Source organism: Vanessa cardui, chromosome 9 (assembly GCF_905220365.1).
Source record: "Vanessa cardui chromosome 9, ilVanCard2.1, whole genome shotgun sequence".
NCBI classification, from domain to species: Eukaryota; Metazoa; Arthropoda; class Insecta; order Lepidoptera; family Nymphalidae; genus Vanessa; species Vanessa cardui.
Genome location: NC_061131.1, coordinates 11430094 through 11452787, shown reverse-complemented (window position 1 = coordinate 11452787; position 22694 = coordinate 11430094). Strand labels below are relative to the sequence as shown.

The following is a 22694-nucleotide window of genomic DNA, read 5'->3' as shown; positions in this document are numbered from 1 at the left end:
GCGACTAAACAGCTAGCGGCGGGCCTGACTTTAGTCATACATAATTTAATCTAAACCAAAATCAAAAAATGTAGATGTGTTGGCCCTAATATGTAATGTATGTAATGCCTATCTGATACTGTATCGTAGGTACTCAACATATCCAAATATAAGAGACAAATTGATTGAATAATGAAGAAAATGAACAAACAGTTGAAAAAAAAGATCTGCTTTCGGCTACTTAAGAGAAATATAGTATAAATCCACTACGGCATATCCGGCATACCCCTTAAGATAATCTTATTGGATTTTTTTTTAACTCACTCTATGTATTTTTTAAACATTCTGTGTAATTTTTCGCATATAGGCCCAGTATTATATATAAAATATTAACACGATATTCCAATAAACGTATGAATAAAATATGCGGGGCGTATACGAACACGCTACAGTACGAGTGCTTAGATACCTAGCATGTTTAGTGGGATCGATACTAACAATTATAATAATCGTAATATATCTAGAACTTCATTATTTTGAAGCATGTAACGAGGTGAACACCTATTTTATTCTAAACGAAGTCGAGACAGTAGGATGATTAGCTAATTAGAATATCTAATTAGCTAATTATCCCGCCTTAATAAAATACTATAAAAACAGATACATAGGCAATATATTTGTGCAGCTATGATGCTTTAAATCATCTTTAAAGTGCAATTGATTTCAATTTAAACATTGATAATTATTATATGTTATATTGAGAGTTTAGATTATGTTTACTGTGTATAAATCAATAATGGTCCATTATATAATTAATTTAAAAAACTATTAGCTTCAACTCTAATTGTTTTCATTTTTATATTGAAAATTATTATTTAAAACATGATCTTTATCGTATAAATATAAATAATTAAATTACCTTCTTCAATCTTAATTTATAAATGCAATTAGTAAAAGAAAGAGATTATATTATTTTTAGCACTGGCAGTTCGCATAACGAATCCCTTTGTGTAGAAATCAAGAATGTCACGTCGGCCATCTTGAATAAAATTTCATAATGGAAAAAAGTGATATCTAAATAAAAAGTAAATGCAACTATTTACACTCAATATCTAAATTATCCGAATATAAATTTTAGTGCATATTTTTTAAGTGCTAGTTATTTAATTAATAAAATATAATCACTTAGACCACATAAAAAAGATCACCAATTAAAAAATATCACCAAATCAGCTGTTATCCGTCAATCGATGTCAACAAAATTACATAATTTTGTTTGGAAAAACAGTGAAGCTAATATTTTTGAGTGTCATTTTCAAATTTTCAAACATGTTTTTTGAATTTAATTCTTCCACAGTAAAATTGTTAAAGTAAATGTGTGCACAGAAGCTAATCAGATTGGTGAATTTTAGTCCTTTTTTTTAGAATGTAGCCAAACTACACTACTATGGATCATAATAATATAATTGAATGCGCTGGTTTTTATTTCATACATAATTTTGATTCTGGAAACCTGGGACATGTGGAACGAGTGCCTACGGAGTTCATTAGTAAGTCGACAAATTATAATTGACGGATCATCTTATCAAACAAAATGTCAATTTCAGATGAAATTTTGAGTTTCATTTGTGTGCGTGTTTCTTGAAGGGGATTACTTACACGGTTTTACACACTAACTGATATTATTTTTTAAGCTCCATCTGTTAATCCGAAAACAAGTGCAGCTGAAACCCCTGACTATGAATTCAATTTATGGACTCGACCTGATTGCGCGGGCACCGAGTTTGAGAATGGAAACCGCACCTGGTTTTATTTTGGTATACAAGCTAGTGAACCAAATGTACAGGTATTACTGACCATAATATTGAAAAAAGAATGTGCTTTATCAATGTAAAACTTATTTAAAATACAGCTTTGTTCTTGCACTATTCATTTCATGCCATTGATTTTCAGTTATTAGAATACAAATAATAAATGAAATTTTGAAATATAACAAATAATATAATGTTTGTTAGGTGCGGCTGAATCTAATAAACTTAAATAAACAAGGCAAGATGTACAACCAAGGGATGGCTCCTGTGACTAGAACTTTGCCGGGAAAACCACAATGGGAAAGAATAAGGGATCGCCCAGTTCACTCTGTAAGAGCATTTGTTTATCTACTTTATGCATTTATATCACAAAATACTAACATTTCATGATTATGTGTAAATTGTCCCAAGATAATAAAACTTTTTGTTCATACAGTTTCAGACTAGAGCTAGTGTATTATATTAATAAGGCTCTGTAAAAGTAGTTTACTAATAAACTAGGCCCTATATATTTTTTTTCACAATTAATTGATTTGAATGGTTTTGTTGTAAAAAGAAAAGAATATTTGTAGCTTTTATTTTTTACTTATACATAATTGTTTTTAGATGTATAAAATAAAGTGGTTTTTGTTTCAGACGGATGACAACACTTTTACACTGAGCTTTAGATACCGTACGGCAGAAAATCCAAAGGCAACAACATTCTTTGCTTTCACATATCCATATTCTTTTGCTGAACTGCAAATAGCTCTTAACTCCATTGACTTAAAAATGTTGCCATTGCCACCACCGCAGTCTCCCGATGATATTTATTATTGCAGAGAATGTTTGATTTATTCTTTAGAAGGTATGTTAAATGTGATCCTATTTACATTATCATAACTTGTATGTAATTACTAAAGGAAGAATATGTTATACAGTATTGACTACAAGCATCATTGTTTATTTAAGTACTCAAAATCAAAACTCTAATTCATCTCATCATTAGTTGTAAAGAAAACACGGCTACTTACACACCACAAACCTATTTGATTAGAATTAGGATAAAGGGCTACCCGATGGTCCCCACCTCTAACAAATATTAGTGCTTTAATAAATATTAACCTTTCAATACATTACCAAAAGTAAGTAAAGTAGCAGCCTATAAATTTCCCACTGCTAGACTAATGGCCTCCTCTCCCATTAAGGAGAGGTCTTGGAACATATTCAACCAAGCTGTTCCAATGCAGTTTGGTGGAATGCACAACAACAACAACAACAGCCTGTAAATTCCCACTGCTGGGCTAAAGGCCTCCTCTCCCTTTGAGGAGAAGGTTTGGAACATATTCCACATATGTTGGTGGAATGCACATGTGGAAGAATTTCAATTAAATTAATAACATGCAAGTTTCCGCTCGATGTTTTCCTTCACCGCCGAGCACGAGATGAATTATAAAGACAAATTAAGCACACATACTGGTGCTTGCCTGGGTTTGAACCCGAAATTATCGATTAAGATGCACGCGTTCTAACCATTGGGCCATTTCGGCGCACATTGATTGAGCTGGGATGGCCCAGTGGTTAGAACGCGTGCATCTTAACATTACCAATGTGTCACCAAATTTGGGAACTAAGATGATATGTCCCCTATGCCTCTACTTACTCTAGCTCACTTACCCTTCAAATTGAATTAAAACGGCACTACATATTTCTGTTTGGGTGTAGAATATTTAGATTACCTACCCAAAAAAAGCCCAACTACTAAGTTATAATATGTTTGGCGTGTAGGCTATCTTGAGATACTGAGGCATATAATATTCAGAGACGGATCCATGTATGAGGCTAGCCAATACTCAAAGACCGAAGGAATAATATATTTTTATTTACGACATGTAACAATTGTTTGAGTACCCTGTGCTGACTGATTCATTAATGTATTATAATAAACTAATAATAAATTGTTATGATTTCGTCATGCCAAATATGGAGTACAAGTAAAAAGGCGATGTGCTGTGGGCACATATGTTTTCAGCATATTGGAATAATCATGAAATTTTTTAAGTGGTGGCCTTTGCATTTCGCTTTTCTATTTTGTTGCAGGGATCGCCTTTGTCTTTTAAATTTTAATATATAGAATGTGTACAGTATAACTATAATATAAAACCTTGCAGGTCGGAGAGTGGATCTATTAACGATATCATCACACCACGGCATAACAACGGAGAGGGAAGATAGATTGAAGAATCTCTTCCCTGATAACCAAGAACGACCTTTCAAGTTTCAAAACAAAAAGGTACAGATTACAAATCTTTGTTGTTAATAGTTATGTCCTTTTAAAATTAAATATTGCGATGTTACTGCCTCTTAGTCTAGCAGCTAGCTCATAAGGCTGCAGATCTTGAAATCCAGAGTTCAAACTACAGTTCAGGTCAATAAGATAGTTTTTCGGTTAAGAAATTCTAAGGAGTTTAAGATAGTTAGTTTGAACTCTCCTATAGATTTTCTGTTTCCTCGATTTATGACGGTACCTGGCACCTATTTTCAGAATTACTATTATATCTCCTACGTATACGAAAAATATTGACAAGGCGGCTATTTTCATTTGAATAAATGACATAATATACAACAACAACAGCCTGTAAATTCCCACTGCTGGGCTAAAGGCCTCCTCTCCCTTTGAGGAGAAGGTTTTGGAACATATTCCACCACGCTGTTCCAATGCGAGTTGGTGGAATACAAATGTGGCAGAATTTCTGAAGCAATTTGTCACATGCAGGTTTCCTCACGATGTTTTCCTTCACCGCTGAGCACGAGATGAATTATAAAGACAAATTAAGCACATGAATCAGCGGTGCTTGCCTGGGTTTGAACCCGCAATCATCGGTTAAGATGCGCGCGTTCTTACCACTGGGCCATCTCGACTCGACATAATATAACAGAAACTGAATTAAACAAACTTATTACATTTGTCATGAGTAATAGGCTATTTGACTGGTTTATAAAATCCATTTTATATTATTTAGTAGAGGTTAAGGAACCCAGTAAAAGTTTAGTAAAGTAGTTTGTTTTAATTCTAGTACATATTTGCCGAAAAATATGGTATTAAAAATTCCATATTTAAATAACGCGCGAAAACGCTACTTGGGCAATATGGCGCTGCAATGGGGTCGGTGACGTTACTTTGTGTTAATCTGTGGTACATATAGTAGAAAAGCAAGGTTTACAAGAAAGTGACTTCATCATAAGCCCGGCCAATCAGGAGCGTTTTGGGTCACGTGACAAACGTTTGAAAAAATACATTTTTATTTATTGATTTGAATAAATGAAGTATTATTTTTATATATAAAATAACCATTGTCAAACTCATAATCTACACTGATAACAATAATTCACAATTTATTTTTTCGCATTGTCAAATAGCCTATTCTCGTGTGAGGAACCTTGAAAGCATTGGTTACACTTATTTTAATATAATGGTGTTTTCCTAGGTAATATTTGTGTCGGCTCGAGTTCATCCAGGAGAGACACCCTCAAGTTTCGTCTTCAACGGTTTCCTGAATCTCCTGCTCATGAGGAACGATCCCATCGCGATACAACTACGGAAGCTGTATGTGTTCAAGCTGATCCCATTCCTGAACCCCGACGGGGTCGCGAGGGGTCACTACCGGACGGACACCCGGGGGGTCAACCTGAACAGGGTGTACCTCAACCCATCCCTGTCTCTCCACCCGACCGTGTACGCGTCGAGGTCACTTATCAGGTATGAATAATTTGGGGACTATTCATTAATCTTAATTGTATATTAGTATTATAAATGTGATAAATGTGAAATTAACTCAGTCTCTCTGTCTGTCTATCGCTCTTTCACGACCAAACCGCTGAACCGATTTTGATGAAATATTTATTTATTTATTATGTCACACTGTATAAATATCATTACAGGATTGTATAAATTTGATTATAGCTCTTTAAAAAAACATACAATGTTAAAATATACTAAAATATACAATTCTTGTCATTTAAATCAACCATCTACACTCGATGGCACACCTACGAAATTAGATTACCGAATGAGGATTTCTTAAAGTCATACTATCCTGACACAATCAGAGGATCAAATAATATCCTCATTCACACATTAAGGTCCTTCATGGCTTAAAAAAACGAGCAACCTTTTGTTAAACTATGTATTTATTATGCCACACTGTATAAATATCATTACAGGGTTGTGTCCCAATTCAATATTACAGCACTTTAAAAATAAACAAATTTAAAATATCTATCTATCTATCCATTTTATGATATAATATTTAATTGTATATGATATATGCCAAGCAGCAATTATTGCGAGTTCACTCATACTGCAACAAAACAAATCCACTCTGTCTGCTATCGCATTGAGGGTACGCAGAGTCGGATTTAAAGGTCTGGAGGCCCCCGGCCCACAAAGCAGTGTGGGCCCTAGACAAACAGAAGCGTGAACAATCTAATAATTATATTATCATGAATTAATCACTTTTTTATTTCAATCAGTAAGCTATGGTTTATTTACTTGTATCGTTAGCTTTTAAAATAATAAATAATAACATTATTATAATTTGACTATATCTCGGTATTTGTTAACTTGCTGAAAACTGCGGCCCCCACTGATGTGGAGGCCCCAGGGCAGTTGCCCTGGTTGCCCTCCCCTAAATACGGCCCTGAGGGTACGTAACGTGCGCGTTAGTGGTGCTTCCTTGAGCAAGCTGGTTCGCCCGGTAACAACGACGGTCGATGTCTCCGCCACACATACCTATCTGGGGCGCACATACTCAACTGGCTAAGGACATCAGCATTATAGAGTATACCTCTCAAAACCTTAAAAACATATATTACAAGAGCTAGCTCTCTCCTTGCCCTTAGTTCATTGTAGCCTACCATACCTAAGACAAATAAAGCTGACATAGGCTACTTTTTTTGCCTGACACGTGACAATCAACACGCTAAAACGCGACCGAAGCCGTCGGCGACTACTCGTTAACAATATGGATATTTTTTTCAGATATTATCACTTTGGATGTGAAAAAGAGGACGATATATGCGAGGAAAGCAATAGCTTCACTGCGCGGAGTGTTCCTAATATTAGCGAAAGTGCTGAGGTAAGAGAATTGATCCTAAATACTAATCAAGAGTCATCATACATTACAATTACAAAACAATTAGAAGGAAATAATTTTGTCCTAGATTTTCGCAATTATTACACATTGAAATAAAACTAGTTTTAACGGATTGTCTACCAGTGACCACGAACGCTGTAAAGTGCTTGAAACGTCGGGATGATAAAAATAATTAATATACGCGATTTAAATCCGTTAAAACTAGTTTTATTACAATTAGAAGGAAATATTTTCTTTAAAAACGTGGTTTTAAGCTTATTCAACCTCGGTCCATCATTGCTGATTATTAATATTTGAGTATCATATTGTTAAATCTATATTTTACTGTTTAATAAATAATTTATTCTATTATGTTGTCCGTGAGCTTAGTCTATTCCAGAGAGAGAAAGAGAGATAAACCAAATTGTAGAACGAAAAAAGAATTGCTTATTACAGTTTTAACTGGCTCATATAATAAGTAATTCAAGTGACTTCTACTGGAAACGATATGTTCCATCACGAGATCAATACTGTTTTCGTATGAAAGTAATGTAAGAAAAATATTTCTCCAGCTGATCGAAAGCAAGACGAAGAGAAGCGTCACTTCGCCGACGTACCGGCGCGATAAGGTCAAGACGGCCAACAAGTCGACGAGCGCGCTCAAGCGCGGGCCGCCCGACTGCGCCAAGGAGCTGCAGGCCGTGAGCAGCGAGGCCGGGAACCTCGCCGAACAGGTCACTTTGAATGACAAATAATATCATTAACATAATATTGACACAGGACGCTTTCACGTCATACCTGCTTAACCAATAGGGAAGATGCAATTTTTGTGTTTATTTTAAAGAACTCCATATAGGATTTGTATAGGACCACATAAAGGAACTCCATATAGGACCACAAGTATATTAAAAATACAAAACAACAAAAACAACAACAGCCTGTAAATTCCCACGGCTGGGCTAAAGGCCTCCTCTCCCTTTGAGGAGAAGGTTTGGAACATATTCCATCACGCTGTTCCAATGCGGGTTGGTGGAATACACATGTGGCAGAATTTCTATGAAATTTGTCACGTGCAGGTTTCCTCACGATGTTTTCCTTCACCGCTGAGCACGAGATGAATTATAAAGACAAATTAAGCACATGAATCAGCGGTGCTTGCCTGGGTTTGAACCCGCAATCATCGGTTAAGATGCACGCGTTCTAACCACTGGGCCATCACTGCTCTATTAAAAATTCATTCATCAATTTCTATTAAAAATTAAAAATACAAAACACTCTAATTTATTGCAAAAAATGCGGTTTCAATGTGTCAATTTAAATTTTCACGCGAAAACGGATCTATATTTTGTATGACGTTACTCCTGTCTGTCATTGGTCTATTGATTATGCTTGTCCTCACTGGATTTCATACTTATGCATGTTTTCTCGACTTTTAAGACAGTTTTTTGTAAAAATTTAAAAAGGGACCACTCGATATCCCAAAAAAAAGCCGTATTGACGTATGTTTTGTGCCAATGTGTTCCATCTACTTCAAAAAAGTTTTCAAATAAATGGTTTTTGAGTGGACCTTCTGGTTTCAAGCTGAAAAGAGGAATCTGGAGTCTGCTTTGACAAACCTAACTTCCATTTTTATTCCAAATAGCCAAATACGCAATTGATTTTCTTTTCAATACTCACTTTTTTACAACCATAACCTTAAATAAGTAGTCATAACAGGAGTGACGTTACTGAACGCTAATTAGTGTTTTGAAATGCGTTCCGTTTCAAGTTACTTTAATTCGTAATTATTATTAAAAAAAACAACATTATATCCATACAAATAAATAAAATCGGAGTGTCTGTTTGTAATATTAAAATAACCGCTTTCTGCTACATGCATTTGTCTTTATATACGGGACACATACCAAAACACACGTTTTTAGAATTTTTGTCTGTCTGTCTGTCTGTCTGTCTGTCTGTCTGTTTGTTCCGGGTAATCTCTGGAACGGTTGGGCCGATTTTAACATGACTTTCATTGGCGGATAGGTAATTTACTAAGGCGTAACTTAGGCTACTTTTTATACGCAAATAATACAAAGTTTTGGAAATATAAACGCCCAACTTAAATTGAGCTCTTTCTGATATGGTTGTCGATATGAATTGGGGGTCAGCTTATACTGGTACTTGATCGGGTGTATGTTGCGTTGCGTTTTGCAAATTTCCCACGCCACGCGGAAGTCGTCGTCTGTTTGTAATTTTTCTACAACGTGGACATGAATGTATATACGGTACACATGCCAAAACGTATAATTGTAGAAGTTTATAATGAGATGTCGTAAGCAAACAAATTCTGTAGTATGTTTAGTATCAGTATTGCACCCGTGCGAAGCCGGGGCGGGTCGCTAGTCAAATATAAACCTTGCCCTACTTTTTCAACATTTTAATAGCAAAATCTTCATATATTTAATATTTTTGCATGTTCCTATTAGCCTGAAATTTTGTTTCCACGTTAAAGAACAAATGGTACCTAAAACAAAGATTTGTTCATAGTGTCTAGACTCCACTACTACAGTCGTGATACAGAGTTAAATTGAACGTGAAGATAGCACGAGGTTATTACGAATATAGTATATTGTTTCTGAATGTAATTTCTAAATACGCTATTTTTATTTCTGGAAGGAGAATGAAACAGATAATTAAAGGCAAAACATATATAGTATACTTGCGACCCGACCCGGCTTTCCACCGACGCAATGCTGGTACTAAATATACTACAGATATTTTGTTGTTTTTTTACTATACTGTCCATGTGTTACAGAAACCTTCTTCTCGAATCTATCTATTAAAAAAACCCGCATCAAAATCCGTTGCGTAATTTTAATGATCTAAGCCTACACAGATACAGACAGCGGTAAGCGACTTTGTTTTATACTATGGAATGATAATAATTAATATGGCCACATATCCCTAGCGGATCTTTTTGCTACTGTATAAATTTGCAAGTATCGCAGGTCAATCTATCTAATCTATCAAGCAGGAATATATATATATGAGACAATATCACATACATTACTCTGATCCCAATGTAAGCAGCTAAAGCACTTGTGTTATGGAAAATCAGAAGTAACGACGGTACCACAAACACCCAGACCCAAGGCAACATAGAAAACTAATGATAATAAATAATGATAATAAAATACATCGACTCAGCCGGGAATCGAACCCAGGACCCAGAAGTGGCGTACCTATGAAAACCGGTGTACACACCACTCGACCACGGAGGTCGTCGTCATTAGGAGGAATTATCGTCAGTAGCTCTAGGAAGTTAAGTCGTTCGCACGTAAAGTCAATAGTCTTATGCCTGAACTGTCCAACTGTGTCAGGAGTACCGTCCTATCGGGTGGTGAAAGATATGGAAAAAATTAGTGACCTCTGTTTGTACAAATACTTTTACTTTATAATATCTCCTGCGCATTGTACTGCCTACAGTTTACTACTTCGGCGAGCGCTCAAACGGACATATCTTTTAATTATAACATGTTTTTGTAAATATAATCTAAAGCAGAATATAATGGTGAATTCAATAGATCAGCGCTAGCATGACAAATTAGACATAATTAAATAACCATAACACTTGTGTACTTGCGTCAGTCGCCTTATCAGAGAGCTGAGTGTTTTAAGAGCCATGTTTTAGGGAATATTATCATAAGTATTAATTTTGTAAATGAGAAAATAATTACAAATAAGTCGATTTCTATGTATATCAATAATAATCAATGAATCAGGTTTATTTCTAATTTATAATAAAAATCGAAAGTAGTATTTGTAAGTAAAGAAAAAAGGGTATTTTTCTTTAATTTGAATTCCGCGTCAACCGTCGTCGAACGCGCATTGACATGACAACTAAATTTTGTTAGCCATTAATCTAGAAGCAATCTCGTTACTGTAAAAATGAAAGAATCTTGTAATTTAGCATCAGACATTGTAGACCGGGAGATGATAATGACAAAATATTTGGTCATTTGTACCAGCATGGCGGTTCTTCAGAGGTCTAATTACGTAAAGGCAAAAAGGAAAATGATGGTCATAGCGCTCGCACCGGCGGCCCAATCGCGTGGGCTTTAATCGAACGCGTCGGAAAAATAACGATTGCCGAACGATTTGTTCCACAAAAATGCTTGTATTTTCAGATAGTCGAAAAATAAGAAGTAGGCGGTAGCGTAATGCCATACTTCTCAGCTGTGGCTTACAGCCCGCCAAACCGACGCGAATACATTAATTTTAATAAAACAATTCAACCATTTGTATCAGGCTAATTTTTGGATAGCTAATTATCGTCGAGTAGCCATTCACGAAAATCACAATGCCCTACTTTTCCGAGAGTTCCCAATGGCCGCCATACCACTGCAAAGGAGTAATTTTTTTTTTGGCCAAACGATTTGTACCACCCTGAAACTTTTTTTAACAGTTCCCTGTACGACCATAAATAGAAGTCATGAATATATAGAATGCCATACCTGTGGGTGGCGGCGGATGTCAACAAAATTTTTGACATTGCCCGTGCTTTTTTTCACAATTTTCACTTAAATGTATTACAATATTATAGTGTGCTGAGTTTTTACAGTAGTTACTATTCTATTATTTCAGTCGTATAAAGTACTATATATACTTTTTTAAATAGTTTAACAAAAGGTTGCTCGTTTTTTTAAGCCATGAAGGACCTTAATGTGTGATTGAGGATATTATTTGATCCTCTGATTGTGTCAGGATAGTATGACTTTAAAAAAATCCTCATTCGGTTATATAATTTCGTAGGTATACCATCGTGTGTAGATGGTTGATTTAAATTAATGTTTTTGATGGGATCTCATTGTATGTGTTCCTTTTTTCATTTCGGATACTTCATGTTAATCAGCTCTACATCTTCTGATAGCCCATTACCAGATATATCTATCGATTTTCAGTGGTGCCCTTTAGAAGAACTGGTGCCAATATTTTCAATGATAGAGCATAATGATATGCATTTTAATACTTCTAATCATTTTAGGTCTATGACATGAAACTCCAAGAGATGCCGCTGCAAGCGAGCGAAGTTACTACGAACCTCTCCAACTCGAATATCGGTGACAGCTCGTCGCTCCTCAACGAAACGGTCCTAAAGTCGTGTCTCGGGTCCAGCGTCCACCTCAGCACGAGCGAAGAGCTGAACGTCCATGGGAATAACCCCCTGAAACCGTTGAGGGATACACTGAAGAATAGTATAAGTTTGTTGATGGAATCGTCTTCCTTCATCACTGAGTACGTATATTTACTCAATTCATTAACGCCGGTTACTTGCATCTTCGAATGTGGTCGTTTTGAGAGCGATTTACTTTAAGGCGTCAGTTACTCTATCGCCTAGCACAATACTTTCTTGGTGCGTTTTGATTCGAAAGTCACAAAGAGTATAAGAGTTCTTTGTGTGAGTAATTAATAATTATACAGAATTGTTATAGTGTTCCATGATGTAGTGATGTAATGGTGTGATGTCTACAGAGCTATTTTCCTGTGGAGGCCCTGGGGCCACAAAGAGATGGCACTAATTATTTTTTTACAAAGAACATTTAAGCTTCAATTGTATGTTAATCATTAGTATTAGTAACTGTAAAACCTATTTTATTATAATTTGACTTAATCTGAATATATATTTCATAAAATTTGTTATTTCGTCGAAATCACGCCTGGGGAGGCCTCCGGGCGGGCCCCGGGCGCCTCCCTGTAGCGGCGCCGTGTCCGCAGGGAGGCGGCGCGCGGGCGCGTGCGCGCGGGCCGGTGCGGCGACTGCCGGCGCGCCGCGCCCGGACACCCCGCCGCGGTGAGACACCTCACACTCCTCACACTCTCATTCACTTATATATTCACGTATACCAATCAAAGCCATAATAACAACAACAATAACAACAGCCTGTAAATTCCCATTGCTGGGCTAAAGGCCTCCTCTCCCTTTGAGGTTTGGAACATATTCCACCACGCTGTTCCAGTGCGGGTTGGTGGAATGCACATGTGGTAGAATTTCTATGAAATTGGTCACATGCAGGTTTCCTCGCGATGTTTTCCTTCACCGCTGAGCACGAGATGAATTATGAAGACAAATTAAGCACATGAATCAGCGGTGCTTGCCTGGGTTTGAACCCGCAATCATCGGTTAAGATGCACGCGTTCTAACCACTGGGCCATCTCGACTCGATAATATAGTGACCATTTAAAATATACCCAATTGGACTTTCTGTAGAAAATATGAGATATAAAGTTCACATTATGTACTACACTAAAACTATCATTTATTTATAATTGTAAATATTTTATTACTTATGTATTGAACACAGATGCGCCCCGAGTCCCCCACGTACCACAGCATAGAGGAGTACAGGGAGCACCAAAGACGAAAAATTGATGATCAGGAACGAAAGGTAATATCCACTGTAACCACACGTGGTCTTTGTACAACGAACATGACTCATATTTACGGGTAATTTTTTTCCTTTGTTACAGCTACACGACGCTGAATTTGTTGATAGTTCCGAGAGTATCTATTTCTGTACAAATTGTTTTAAGAGATATATTATTACACAAGAAAATGAAGAAATCGTGAGTACAATATAAATATGGTATATTATATGACAAAAATTTTCATTATCATTTAAATCACAATATCAATTTCTATATGGGTTACAGGTTAAGTCGACCGAAATCCATTAAGACAGGATAGATTCCATCATTCCTGACCGATTTGACTATGGAACCCCATACCCTAAACCTAACCCTTCTCAAGTTATTGGCCTTTGAATTTATTTTATAAAAATTACCGATTTTTGGTCGATTGTCCCTTTATTTTTGTTTTGTGTCCCAATTTTGCATTCTTTTTGCTATTTTTGAGTAGAAGATTAGATGCTTTATTATTTTAAGCTTCAAAACTGCCAGTAACTATACCAAATGAGTCGTAGTAGACAGTCAATTGTTAAAAAAATAATAACATTTAAAAAAAATATTTTTTATTTGTAAGATATCTTTAAAAAAGTCTATGACAGATGTACTGCAGATGTGCTAAAAATATCTACGGCTCTTCAGCTTTCCGATAAGGTATAATAACATAGGGTATTATTAGAAATTTTGGAAAAAAACCTTTATACAAAGACGCCCAAGTAACGAACGTTATAAGTTTTATCAACTTTCATAATTTATTTTTCACCACCGAAAGTACCCTATTACCAATTTAATATCACTAGTGGTAAAAAGTATTTAAAAAAAAAAAATCTAACAGCAACATAATTTCATGAATGTCAGTGCCAACCACTACGTCTGTGACAAACTCGCTAATCGTCGCTGCATTATAAATTGGAATAGACTACGAACGATAGGCTTGCATGCGTGTTTCAATGCATAAGAATCGTTTGCGTCGACAAACTTGGTATACACTCGACCAAAATAAAAGGATTCCCCCTTGTCCCACCGTCGCCACAGAACGTGCAGGAGGGCGCGGAGGTCGCGGGCGCGGGCGCGTCGGGCGTGTCGGGCGGCGACCACTGCGCGCCCGCGCACTCGGCCGCGCACTCGCCCGCGCGCTCGCTCACGCAATCGCCCGCGCACTCGCCCGCCGGCAGCACGGGAGACGCACTCGTTCTGGTACTTACGTTGCTAGCTTTATATGCGCGTATGATTGTATTACTGCAGTTTATGCTGTTATCTAATATGTTATATAATATATATATGTTATCTAACTGTGACATCTATCCCAACGCGCACAAAGAAATTTGGCAACTCTTTTCTTTGTCGAACCGCCAAAAATTGGAACTCTTTACCAGCACACGTGTTCCCCTCCTCTTATAACCTGGGTGCCTTCAAATGAGGTGTGAAGAGGCATCTTACGGGTCGGCATGGCGAAGGTGACTAGTGCAGCTCATTCTTGCTGTGCGTACTAGTCTTCTTCGCGTTTGGATTCCATTTCCACTTACCATCAGGTGGAGTGGAGTCATATGCCTAACCGGTTATTATAAAAAAAAAATAGTCTCTATGGTTGTTAAGTAAAATAAGGAAGGGAAACGGATTGACTAATTTAATAATAATTTAAAGAAGAAATGGCAATTTCTCTTACTGATTAAAAACTTGTATTGTTTCTGTGTTCTTGTATAAAGATTGCGTGTTTCCAAATATATTACTACGGAAATATGGTGACTTATAAGTCAAGTGTATCAATATGGTGACTTGTAAGTAATCAAAATCGCACTCTTGGGCGAGAACTATAGTTCTATTTCCTTAAGTGGGCCGAGTGAGTAAGCCAAAATATTCATGCCCAGGGTGTCAGTCCCTCTAACGCGGGCACTGGTGCAGCAGTAGTAACATGTTAAGTGGAAACAACGGCGATAATTTACGTTTGAGCTGTATACCCCGTTTTCCCCTATTTCTTTATCTATTCTAATCTATTAACCAAATCACTTGTAATATTAAATCTTATAACATTTATTCCATTCCCAGCCCCCTCTCCAGCAGCCCACCCTGCCAAAGGAAGAGAAATCCAAATCTATCTCGAACAAGCAGCCGAAGAAGAAACCCTTGCCCCCTCCCGCGCCCCCCGGGGCAACTACCGCGCCTCGCGTGCCCTACAAAGAGGTCGAATCTGGCCTCTACTTGTACATAGACTTACACGGACACGCCTCGAAAAAAGGTAGTAGTTTTGTCTGTAATAATGTAATGTATTCATTGGAAATTTTAATCATGAAAGTTTGCTTTATTTGACATAATCATTAATCATATAATCTCACTCATCCTATACTACTATTGACTATATGACTATTGATGTCGACGCCTCGTCACGGCAGGCATATTCATGTACGGGAACCACTTCGAGGACCTCGAGAGCTGCGTGGAGTGCATGCTGCTGCCGCGCATCATGTCGCTCAACAACCTGCACTTCCACTTCTCGTCGTGCAACTTCACGGAGCGCAACATGTACCTCAAGTACGTACGCGGCGCGCCCGGGCGGCTCCCCGGCCGGGCGGGCGCGCCGCTAACGCGCGTGCGTGCGCAGGGACCGGCGCGACGGCATGTCGCGCGAGGGCTCGGGCCGCGTGGCCGTGCTCAAGGCCACGGGGCTGGTGCGCTCCTACACGCTGGAGTGCAACTACAACACGGGCCGCCTCGTCAACGTGCTGCCGCCCGCCGCGCGCGACCCGCCCGCGCCGCCCGCCGCGCCGCCCGCCGCGCCGCCGCCGCCCAAGTACACGCCGCACATCTTCCAGGAGGTGAGCGCACCGCAACGCACACCGCATACGCGCGGGGACCGACACTGAACTAAGCAAACTCACACAAAACGCGCATAATATTTCGTCTATCTGAGCTCTTACACGTGTCCCCCCCCATATACAATCGTAGGCATATACTGGATGCAATGTTTGCGGGTAAAATTTTTTGCCACAAAATTGACTGTCCCCAGCTTCTTGGCCTATTCAAGGTGCGTGTACCCTCTAGACTCCCTCGCAGCTCGATCACACCACTCTGTCCACATCTTAGAAAGACTGTGTTAGGTGCCAACTCTCCCTGTTCTAGATTATGTAAAGTGATAAATGCTTGCAGTGATCAAATCGATCTACATTATGAATCCCTCACTAAGTTGAAAGCAACTTGTACTGGCTTATCTTACACTGATTAATAACTACTTTTATAAGACACTTTTATGTATACATATTTTTGTTAAACATTTTTTTTTCTTCTTCATGTCTATTTTTGTAATTAAGTTTTAGTTTATCTGTATTTTGTGTTAAATGAATTTGCTGTAGCTACTCTTTACTTTTTATGTGTACAAGCGGTGTTTACCTATAATTAGTTGTTACGCTATTCTATGTATATATTTTAAATGTTTTACGTGTTATATTCAGTGTAAACAACTGTTTACACTGAATATAACACGTTTTTTTCACATTTCTTTATTATTATTTTTGTTGATTTTCTTCCGTTCGCCGTCCTGGAGGCGCTTGGACTACTTATAGATCCCCGCGTCCTTATCCAACAGAACATAACACACGACAGTCTACAGCACCAAACGAGTGCTTTGTAAATGTATGTTGATCGTATGACACCAACGAAAACGACGTCGAACTTCCTCTCAAGTTCCCCCGAGATTAGGCAGCAGTCTATGCCTTCTCGACCATGCGATCAGGGTAGTCAAGCAGTTCTTGGGAGTGCACGGGTTTTCGCCAAGCATTATTTTTTTGTGTAATGGTGGAAGAAGTACAAATATATATGATTGGAAGAAATACCAAAGTTTGGGACAATAATGTGATGATGTATTTTGGCATTTTGATGCGGAATGTCTATTCCACACTGGTGGAACTACCTCCCCGTGAACATATGCTTATCAAAATCTATAATTCCTAGGTAGAAAAGTTGGTTAAAACATTTTGAAGATAATTCGTACTAAAACGTTAAATTTAAGGTGGAATAGTTTTCGAATACCATTTGCAGATTATTCCAACTAAAAATGTACAAAAATATCAGCAAATCTGATTTAGTAAACAAAAATAAAATAAGCGTTAAAATAGTTGTTGTTGTAGACCTCATAACACTATATAACTAATTAAGGAAATCTCAGAAGACCTATCACCATTGCAGGTAAGACACTATCGCGCTAAGAATATGGAGTTTTTCGAAGAGATAGATCCACTGAAGGTTTGTCCGTTATGTATAGCATTAGTTAATATGGTAACAATAGAAATTGTATTATTACTATTTATGAATACCTAGATTGTATAGAGGAATTAATTTAAAGAGCTTTTTTGCCTACTTCACATTATCTCTTCAAAATTCTCCAAGTGTAAATACAATCACCGCTGCATTGTTAGCACTCATATTTATATTTAAAGCCGTTTTAAGGCACTCGCATTCACCGCTCCAGATATCCATCGTTTTTCTTTTCAAAAATTGAATCGTTTTAGAACTGATTGTATGGCGCGGCGGTGATGGTGTCAGTAGAACATTTTTTTCTTTCTATGCTACGAATATTACATGTAAAGTACATTATATGTACGTACGTAGAATACATTATATTGTATATGATTTCGTTTCTTACTCTATGTTAAATCTGGGAGTAAAATATTTTATCACCACTGCGAGACATAAAAAGAAGATTTGAGTGTAAGTATATATAAAAGATTATTTAGTTACATATTTTTGATGTATCGTTAGGTGACTAAACATATTAATGATTATCGCATTCATCAGAGTATGCTGTCTTCGAAGTTACGCCAGCAGCGATGTAAAAAAAGGTTTCGTCAGCTTTCGAATAATGAATCTGTTCTGGGTCCACAGGTGGGGCGATCCCTCGGCGCGTCAATCCTGGACCTGACTGGACAGCACCCCAACTCGCGCATCCCGTGCTCCGAGCACCGCAACCTGTCGGCCGTGCGCGACTGGCTGCGCGCGCACACGCGCACGCTGCGCCCGCAGGTACGTACGCGCACGCGCACGCGCACGCGCGGGTCTTACGTAGCACAATACCCGTCACCACTCGTAGCCGTACACTGTTTTAATGTACAGTCGGGGTAATAAAAGGTTCGTCGCCTTAGGATCTATTTTCGTGTGCTCAGCACGAGCGACAATCTGCTTTACCGATCGAGAATGACATATTGCGTCGCAATTATTTGATGTTTAAATTCGAAAGGTTTAGTTTGAGATTTGACAAAGGTATGAATTTGAAAACTGACGAAGGTTTTCTTACTCTGACTTTACCTATCATATTACATAGTACTATTGAAATAATGTCTTATAATATAGTGTCACATTTGAGAACAGTTGGTGGTTAAGTATTGCGTTACTAGCGCTGAGTTTAAAGTTGGTTTCGTTTCTACCGCACTTAAAAATTAATCAATTATATATAATTATTAACATTTTGCACGAGCTGCCATGATGCACGCTTCAAGTCGTTAAAGATTTTGGGGTAATTTAAGAATTCTGAATGAATCATTTAATATCATATTTATATAATTATTTTGCAAACGTTTTCCTTATTTAATAACTTTTATCTTTAATTGTATAATTTCAAATATTTACTTTTACGTTTTTGTTCGTACTAATCATTTTTAATATTTTCCTTTTAATTTACTTGTGTTCTTAACTAAAAATCTCTTTGGTTTTCAGTGCTAAGTCACTCCCAAAACTTCTATATAAAAATCAATCACCAGCCTAATACAAAATATTTTGGGTAAGGAACTAATTAGAGTGAAATGTGTTTCGACTCGTGAATAACGCCACGCTTATCATTTACTAAAACATATGCTGTTGAAGTAACTCACCTTAGTTAACAATCACACTATATTTATACCGTATAGAATTCATATCGTATGTTTTTACGTCGATCAGCTGACGACGTCTCGATTACGACCGAAAACATCGTCACCCTCACGAATGCCGCTCTACGCGCGCTCCAAAGCCAAGGTGACGGACGAAAGGAAGGAGAACGCGTTCGTCGCCGCCAAATCGGACTCCGAACGAAAACGAAGCCCGCCGGTGCTCGCGCAGCGCTCCGGCCACGAGCTGATCAACTCGAATATGAAATTCGCGAAGAAAAACGAGCCCGTCAAGACCTCGTCGCGCACCCGCTACCTCGCCGAGAACGAACCGAAACCGAAGACGCTGTCGACGAAGCGGCGGAACGTCCTCGCCATCCGCAAGCCCAACGCCAGCAAGACGCAGGCGGGCGGCGTCGTCAAGGCCAAGTGCGGCCGGCGCGCCGCCGACGACGCCGACGGCGCCAAGCTGTGCAAGCGCAGCTACTCGCGCACGCTGCGCCGCCGCGGCGCCGCCTCCACCTCCGAGGAGGACTTCGTCGCGCCCTCGCCCTCGCGCCTCAAGAAGATCCGCCTCAAGGCGGCCCTGTAGCGCGCCTGTAGCGCGCCGCCATCCGAGTCGACGGTCGTTATATATTTCCTTTCTTGTTTTTTTTTTTAAGAAATATGGACAAAACTTGGTAAGATATTATTTTTCTCACAAGACGGTTAAATTCGTTGCTTTTTAGAAATATTTTTATTTGAATATAACCTATAAATAATCATACATACTTTTGTATTATATATTAATACAGTTATTTTTAATTCAAAGAGTAGTAGTATCCCAATTATTTTTTATATTTTGTCCTTACACTAATTGTAATTGTCATATGAACATTTGGAAAGGTATATTAACTAGGATCGTCTTTCTATTACCGTATACCCCCTATATTTGATTATGTTTTCCACCGACATGACCTTGAATATTTTTTACAAATAAAATAATAAACTTAATTCAACAAAGATCGAGATCTTGATGTAAGAAAGCTTAGATAAGTTTTTTTATACTTAAATAAATGTAAACTTGATTAGCTGAAATGCTGTAATAAATTATGTAAATTGCTAGATTAGTTAGCTCCTGGAGCAAATTAAGAGCATACTGAATGATCTCATTATGATTTTTATTGCTTTAATTTCAAATTATCTGTAATAATTCAAACATAACAATAACGATAGAACCGTACCTATACGAAAAGACAATGGTTGTCCAGTTTATTGCATATTTATTAATATAATAAACAAATTTATAACGTATTTTACCCAGAAATTAAACAGTAAGTATTATAAATATGTAACTACAGTGACTATGAAATGTCTATAAATTAAATATATTTGGAGCCAGGTTTGTGACATTCTGAATTCATACATGGACAAGCTCTGTATGAAAATAATTATAGACGGTGGTGCATGTTATGTTGAAGTTCTTATAGCCAACCATAAATGTGCAATAATAATAATGTAGTTGTAAAATTGTTTTTTTCTAAACTCGTGTTGTTGTTTATAATATGTACTAAAATTAAAATTGTGTGTAAAATAAATTGTAATATCATAGAAAGATTAGTATGTATTTAAATAGTAACTATTTATCTGAAATATTAATATATTAATAAATAACATTTAATGTTAGTAACTTTTTTATTTCAGATTCTTTAAAAAACTTTTACAATTATAAAAAATACCTTTATACCTTTTATTTGTCACTAGCGTTCTTATTTTAAAAAGTAAAATTAGCAAGTAGTTTTTAAATTTCTATGATACATTAATTCCTCATAATATACCAGCTGTGTGGTTATAAGTTTAGTTTTAGAAGTCTTCTCAGGAAAAACATTTACATTGTAATCTCATAAAGAGTAAATCAGTTATTAGTGTACATTATTGTGGCGCGAACAAATAAAAGTATTTTTTTTATTATGAGTGAATTATAACATACCTATTTGCTCATAAATATATGATATGTTGGTCTAAAATTTGTACATATTTATTAAAGTGACTCAAATACTTTAGTAATAAAGATACTGCTACTGGTGAGTACTGGTACTAGATAAGTTGTTAAATTCACAATGGAAACATATTAGATATATTTCATCCATTAATTTGGTATTATGAAGTGTAAGACTTCAAGTACCAATTGTTACAGGAATCATTAATTATTGATAATATAAAAGTATGATTGTTATAATTTTGTTTGCAAGTAATGTAAGATTATGACTTATGATGCTTAAATTATATATAAATAAAACACACATAGACCGTAAACCTTTTATATTTCAGTCCACAGTTGCTTAAACTAAAAAATTACAGCCTGCGTCCACGTCTACCACCCTTCCTGCGTGTTGAGTCTGACGGTACAGGTGTGACATCCTCAATGCGGCCAATCTTCATGTTTGACCGAGCCAGAGCACGGAGTGCTGACTGGGCACCAGGTCCTGGGGTTTTAGTTTTGTTACCACCAGTTGCTCGGAGTTTGATGTGCAGGGCTGTGATACCAAGTGTCTTGCACTTTTCAGCAACATCCTAAAGATATTATAATTATATTAAAACAAGAATATCCTGGAAACGATAATAAAATAAAACAAAATATAATAAATTGATTTTAAACAATCATAATTAAAATCAAGTTTTTGATTTTAAATATTTTTAGCAGTTATTTCTTTTAACTACTAGTCTAATGTACCTCTTGTCTGAACTTTTGAGTTATTTAGTATCTAAAAAACAACACCTGCTTATATTTTTAATAAATTGAATTAAAACAATAGCAAAAAAGTACAACATTATTGACATGGTATTCCCTCAAAAATCATTAAAAATAGATTAATGAATGCATCACTAGAAACAAATTTTTAATAGATCTAACAACTTGGTTAAAGTTGAGGTTAGAACGAAAACAACATTTGTTTTTGAAACAAAAATTAACCAACCTGAGCGGCTAACATAGCAGCGTAGGGTGAAGCTTCATCACGATCAGCTTTAACCTTCATACCGCCTGTTACTCTGGCGATGGTTTCCCTGCCAGACAAATCGGTAACATGGACGAAAGTGTCATTGAAGGAAGCGAAGATGTGAGCCACTCCAAAAACAGTTTCTCCGACCAAATGTTGAGGGCCAAGAGTCACTTGCACCTCCTCTTTCGCAACTTTGTTTTTTCTTGGTGCCATGGTTTAGCCTGCAAGTAACAACACTTCTATAGCACTTTTATAACCTTTAAAAATCTTAGCCATCCGCACACTGATTAATCCACAATATTGTACACGTATTTCAAAGGGAGTAATTAACTATTTTATAACAATATTCCATTAATATTTATGTATTTTATAAACTTAAAACATAAAAATTGTCGGATACCTTAGGCTTTGAAAGCTGTCAAAACTAGAAAGACTTCCGTCAAACAGTGTTTCCATTAAGTGTATGTTAATTGTGTACGTCAAATAAAATTATTCCATATTGAGCAAATTAAG

General features: G+C 37.0%; 2 protein-coding genes across 5 annotated transcripts; one reads left to right on the top strand and one right to left on the bottom strand.

Annotated features, from left to right (window-relative positions):
* Nucleotides 1–976: 976 nt before the first annotated feature.
* LOC124532282 (cytosolic carboxypeptidase-like protein 5) lies at nt 977–20865 on the top strand. Of its 4 annotated transcripts, none has more exons than XM_047107102.1 (20): nt 977–1064; nt 1405–1529; nt 1674–1825; nt 1995–2120; nt 2427–2637; nt 3941–4062; nt 5258–5529; nt 6811–6907; nt 7477–7638; nt 11931–12181; nt 12662–12737; nt 13249–13332; nt 13415–13510; nt 14384–14545; nt 15395–15584; nt 15739–15877; nt 15948–16161; nt 17528–17584; nt 18224–18361; nt 19274–20865. In XM_047107102.1, the coding sequence occupies exons 2-20, from the start codon at nt 1427–1429 to the stop codon at nt 19790–19792; spliced, it is 3171 nt and encodes a 1056-aa protein (XP_046963058.1). In that variant the 5' UTR covers nt 977–1064; nt 1405–1426; the 3' UTR covers nt 19793–20865. The 4 variants fall into 4 exon arrangements, 3 of the variants coding, with proteins under 3 accessions (XP_046963058.1, XP_046963059.1, XP_046963060.1); XM_047107103.1 differs by having other exon boundaries at nt 1392–1529; XR_006966634.1 differs by adding an exon at nt 19052–19115 and having other exon boundaries at nt 1001–1529; nt 19274–19389.
* Nucleotides 20866–21486: 621 nt separating this feature from the next.
* On the bottom strand, nt 21487–22688 carry LOC124532544 (40S ribosomal protein S14). Its single transcript, XM_047107494.1, has 3 exons — nt 22582–22688; nt 22158–22402; nt 21487–21753 (listed from the first exon to the last, which is right to left on the bottom strand). Exons 2-3 carry the CDS (start codon nt 22392–22394, stop codon nt 21535–21537), a joined length of 456 nt encoding a protein of 151 aa, XP_046963450.1. The 5' UTR covers nt 22395–22402; nt 22582–22688; the 3' UTR covers nt 21487–21534.
* Nucleotides 22689–22694: the final 6 nt, after the last annotated feature.

What these genes read in the sequence shown, in the direction of transcription:
- LOC124532282 (XM_047107102.1), top strand. Translation starts at nt 1,427, where the DNA reads ATGGATCATAATAATATAATTGAATGCGCTGGTTTTTATTTCATACAT. An exon ending in AGTGCCTACGGAGTTCATTA is followed by an intron (nt 1,530 to 1,673) that starts GTAAGTCGACAA and finishes TTATTTTTTAAG; the next exon opens with CTCCATCTGTTAATCCGAAA. An exon ending in CGCCGCACATCTTCCAGGAG is followed by an intron (nt 16,162 to 17,527) that starts GTGAGCGCACCG and finishes TCACCATTGCAG; the next exon opens with GTAAGACACTATCGCGCTAA.
- LOC124532544 (XM_047107494.1), bottom strand. Translation starts at nt 22,394, where the DNA reads ATGGCACCAAGAAAAAACAAAGTTGCGAAAGAGGAGGTGCAAGTGACT. An exon ending in CTGCTATGTTAGCCGCTCAG is followed by an intron (nt 21,754 to 22,157) that starts GTTGGTTAATTT and finishes TAATATCTTTAG; the next exon opens with GATGTTGCTGAAAAGTGCAA.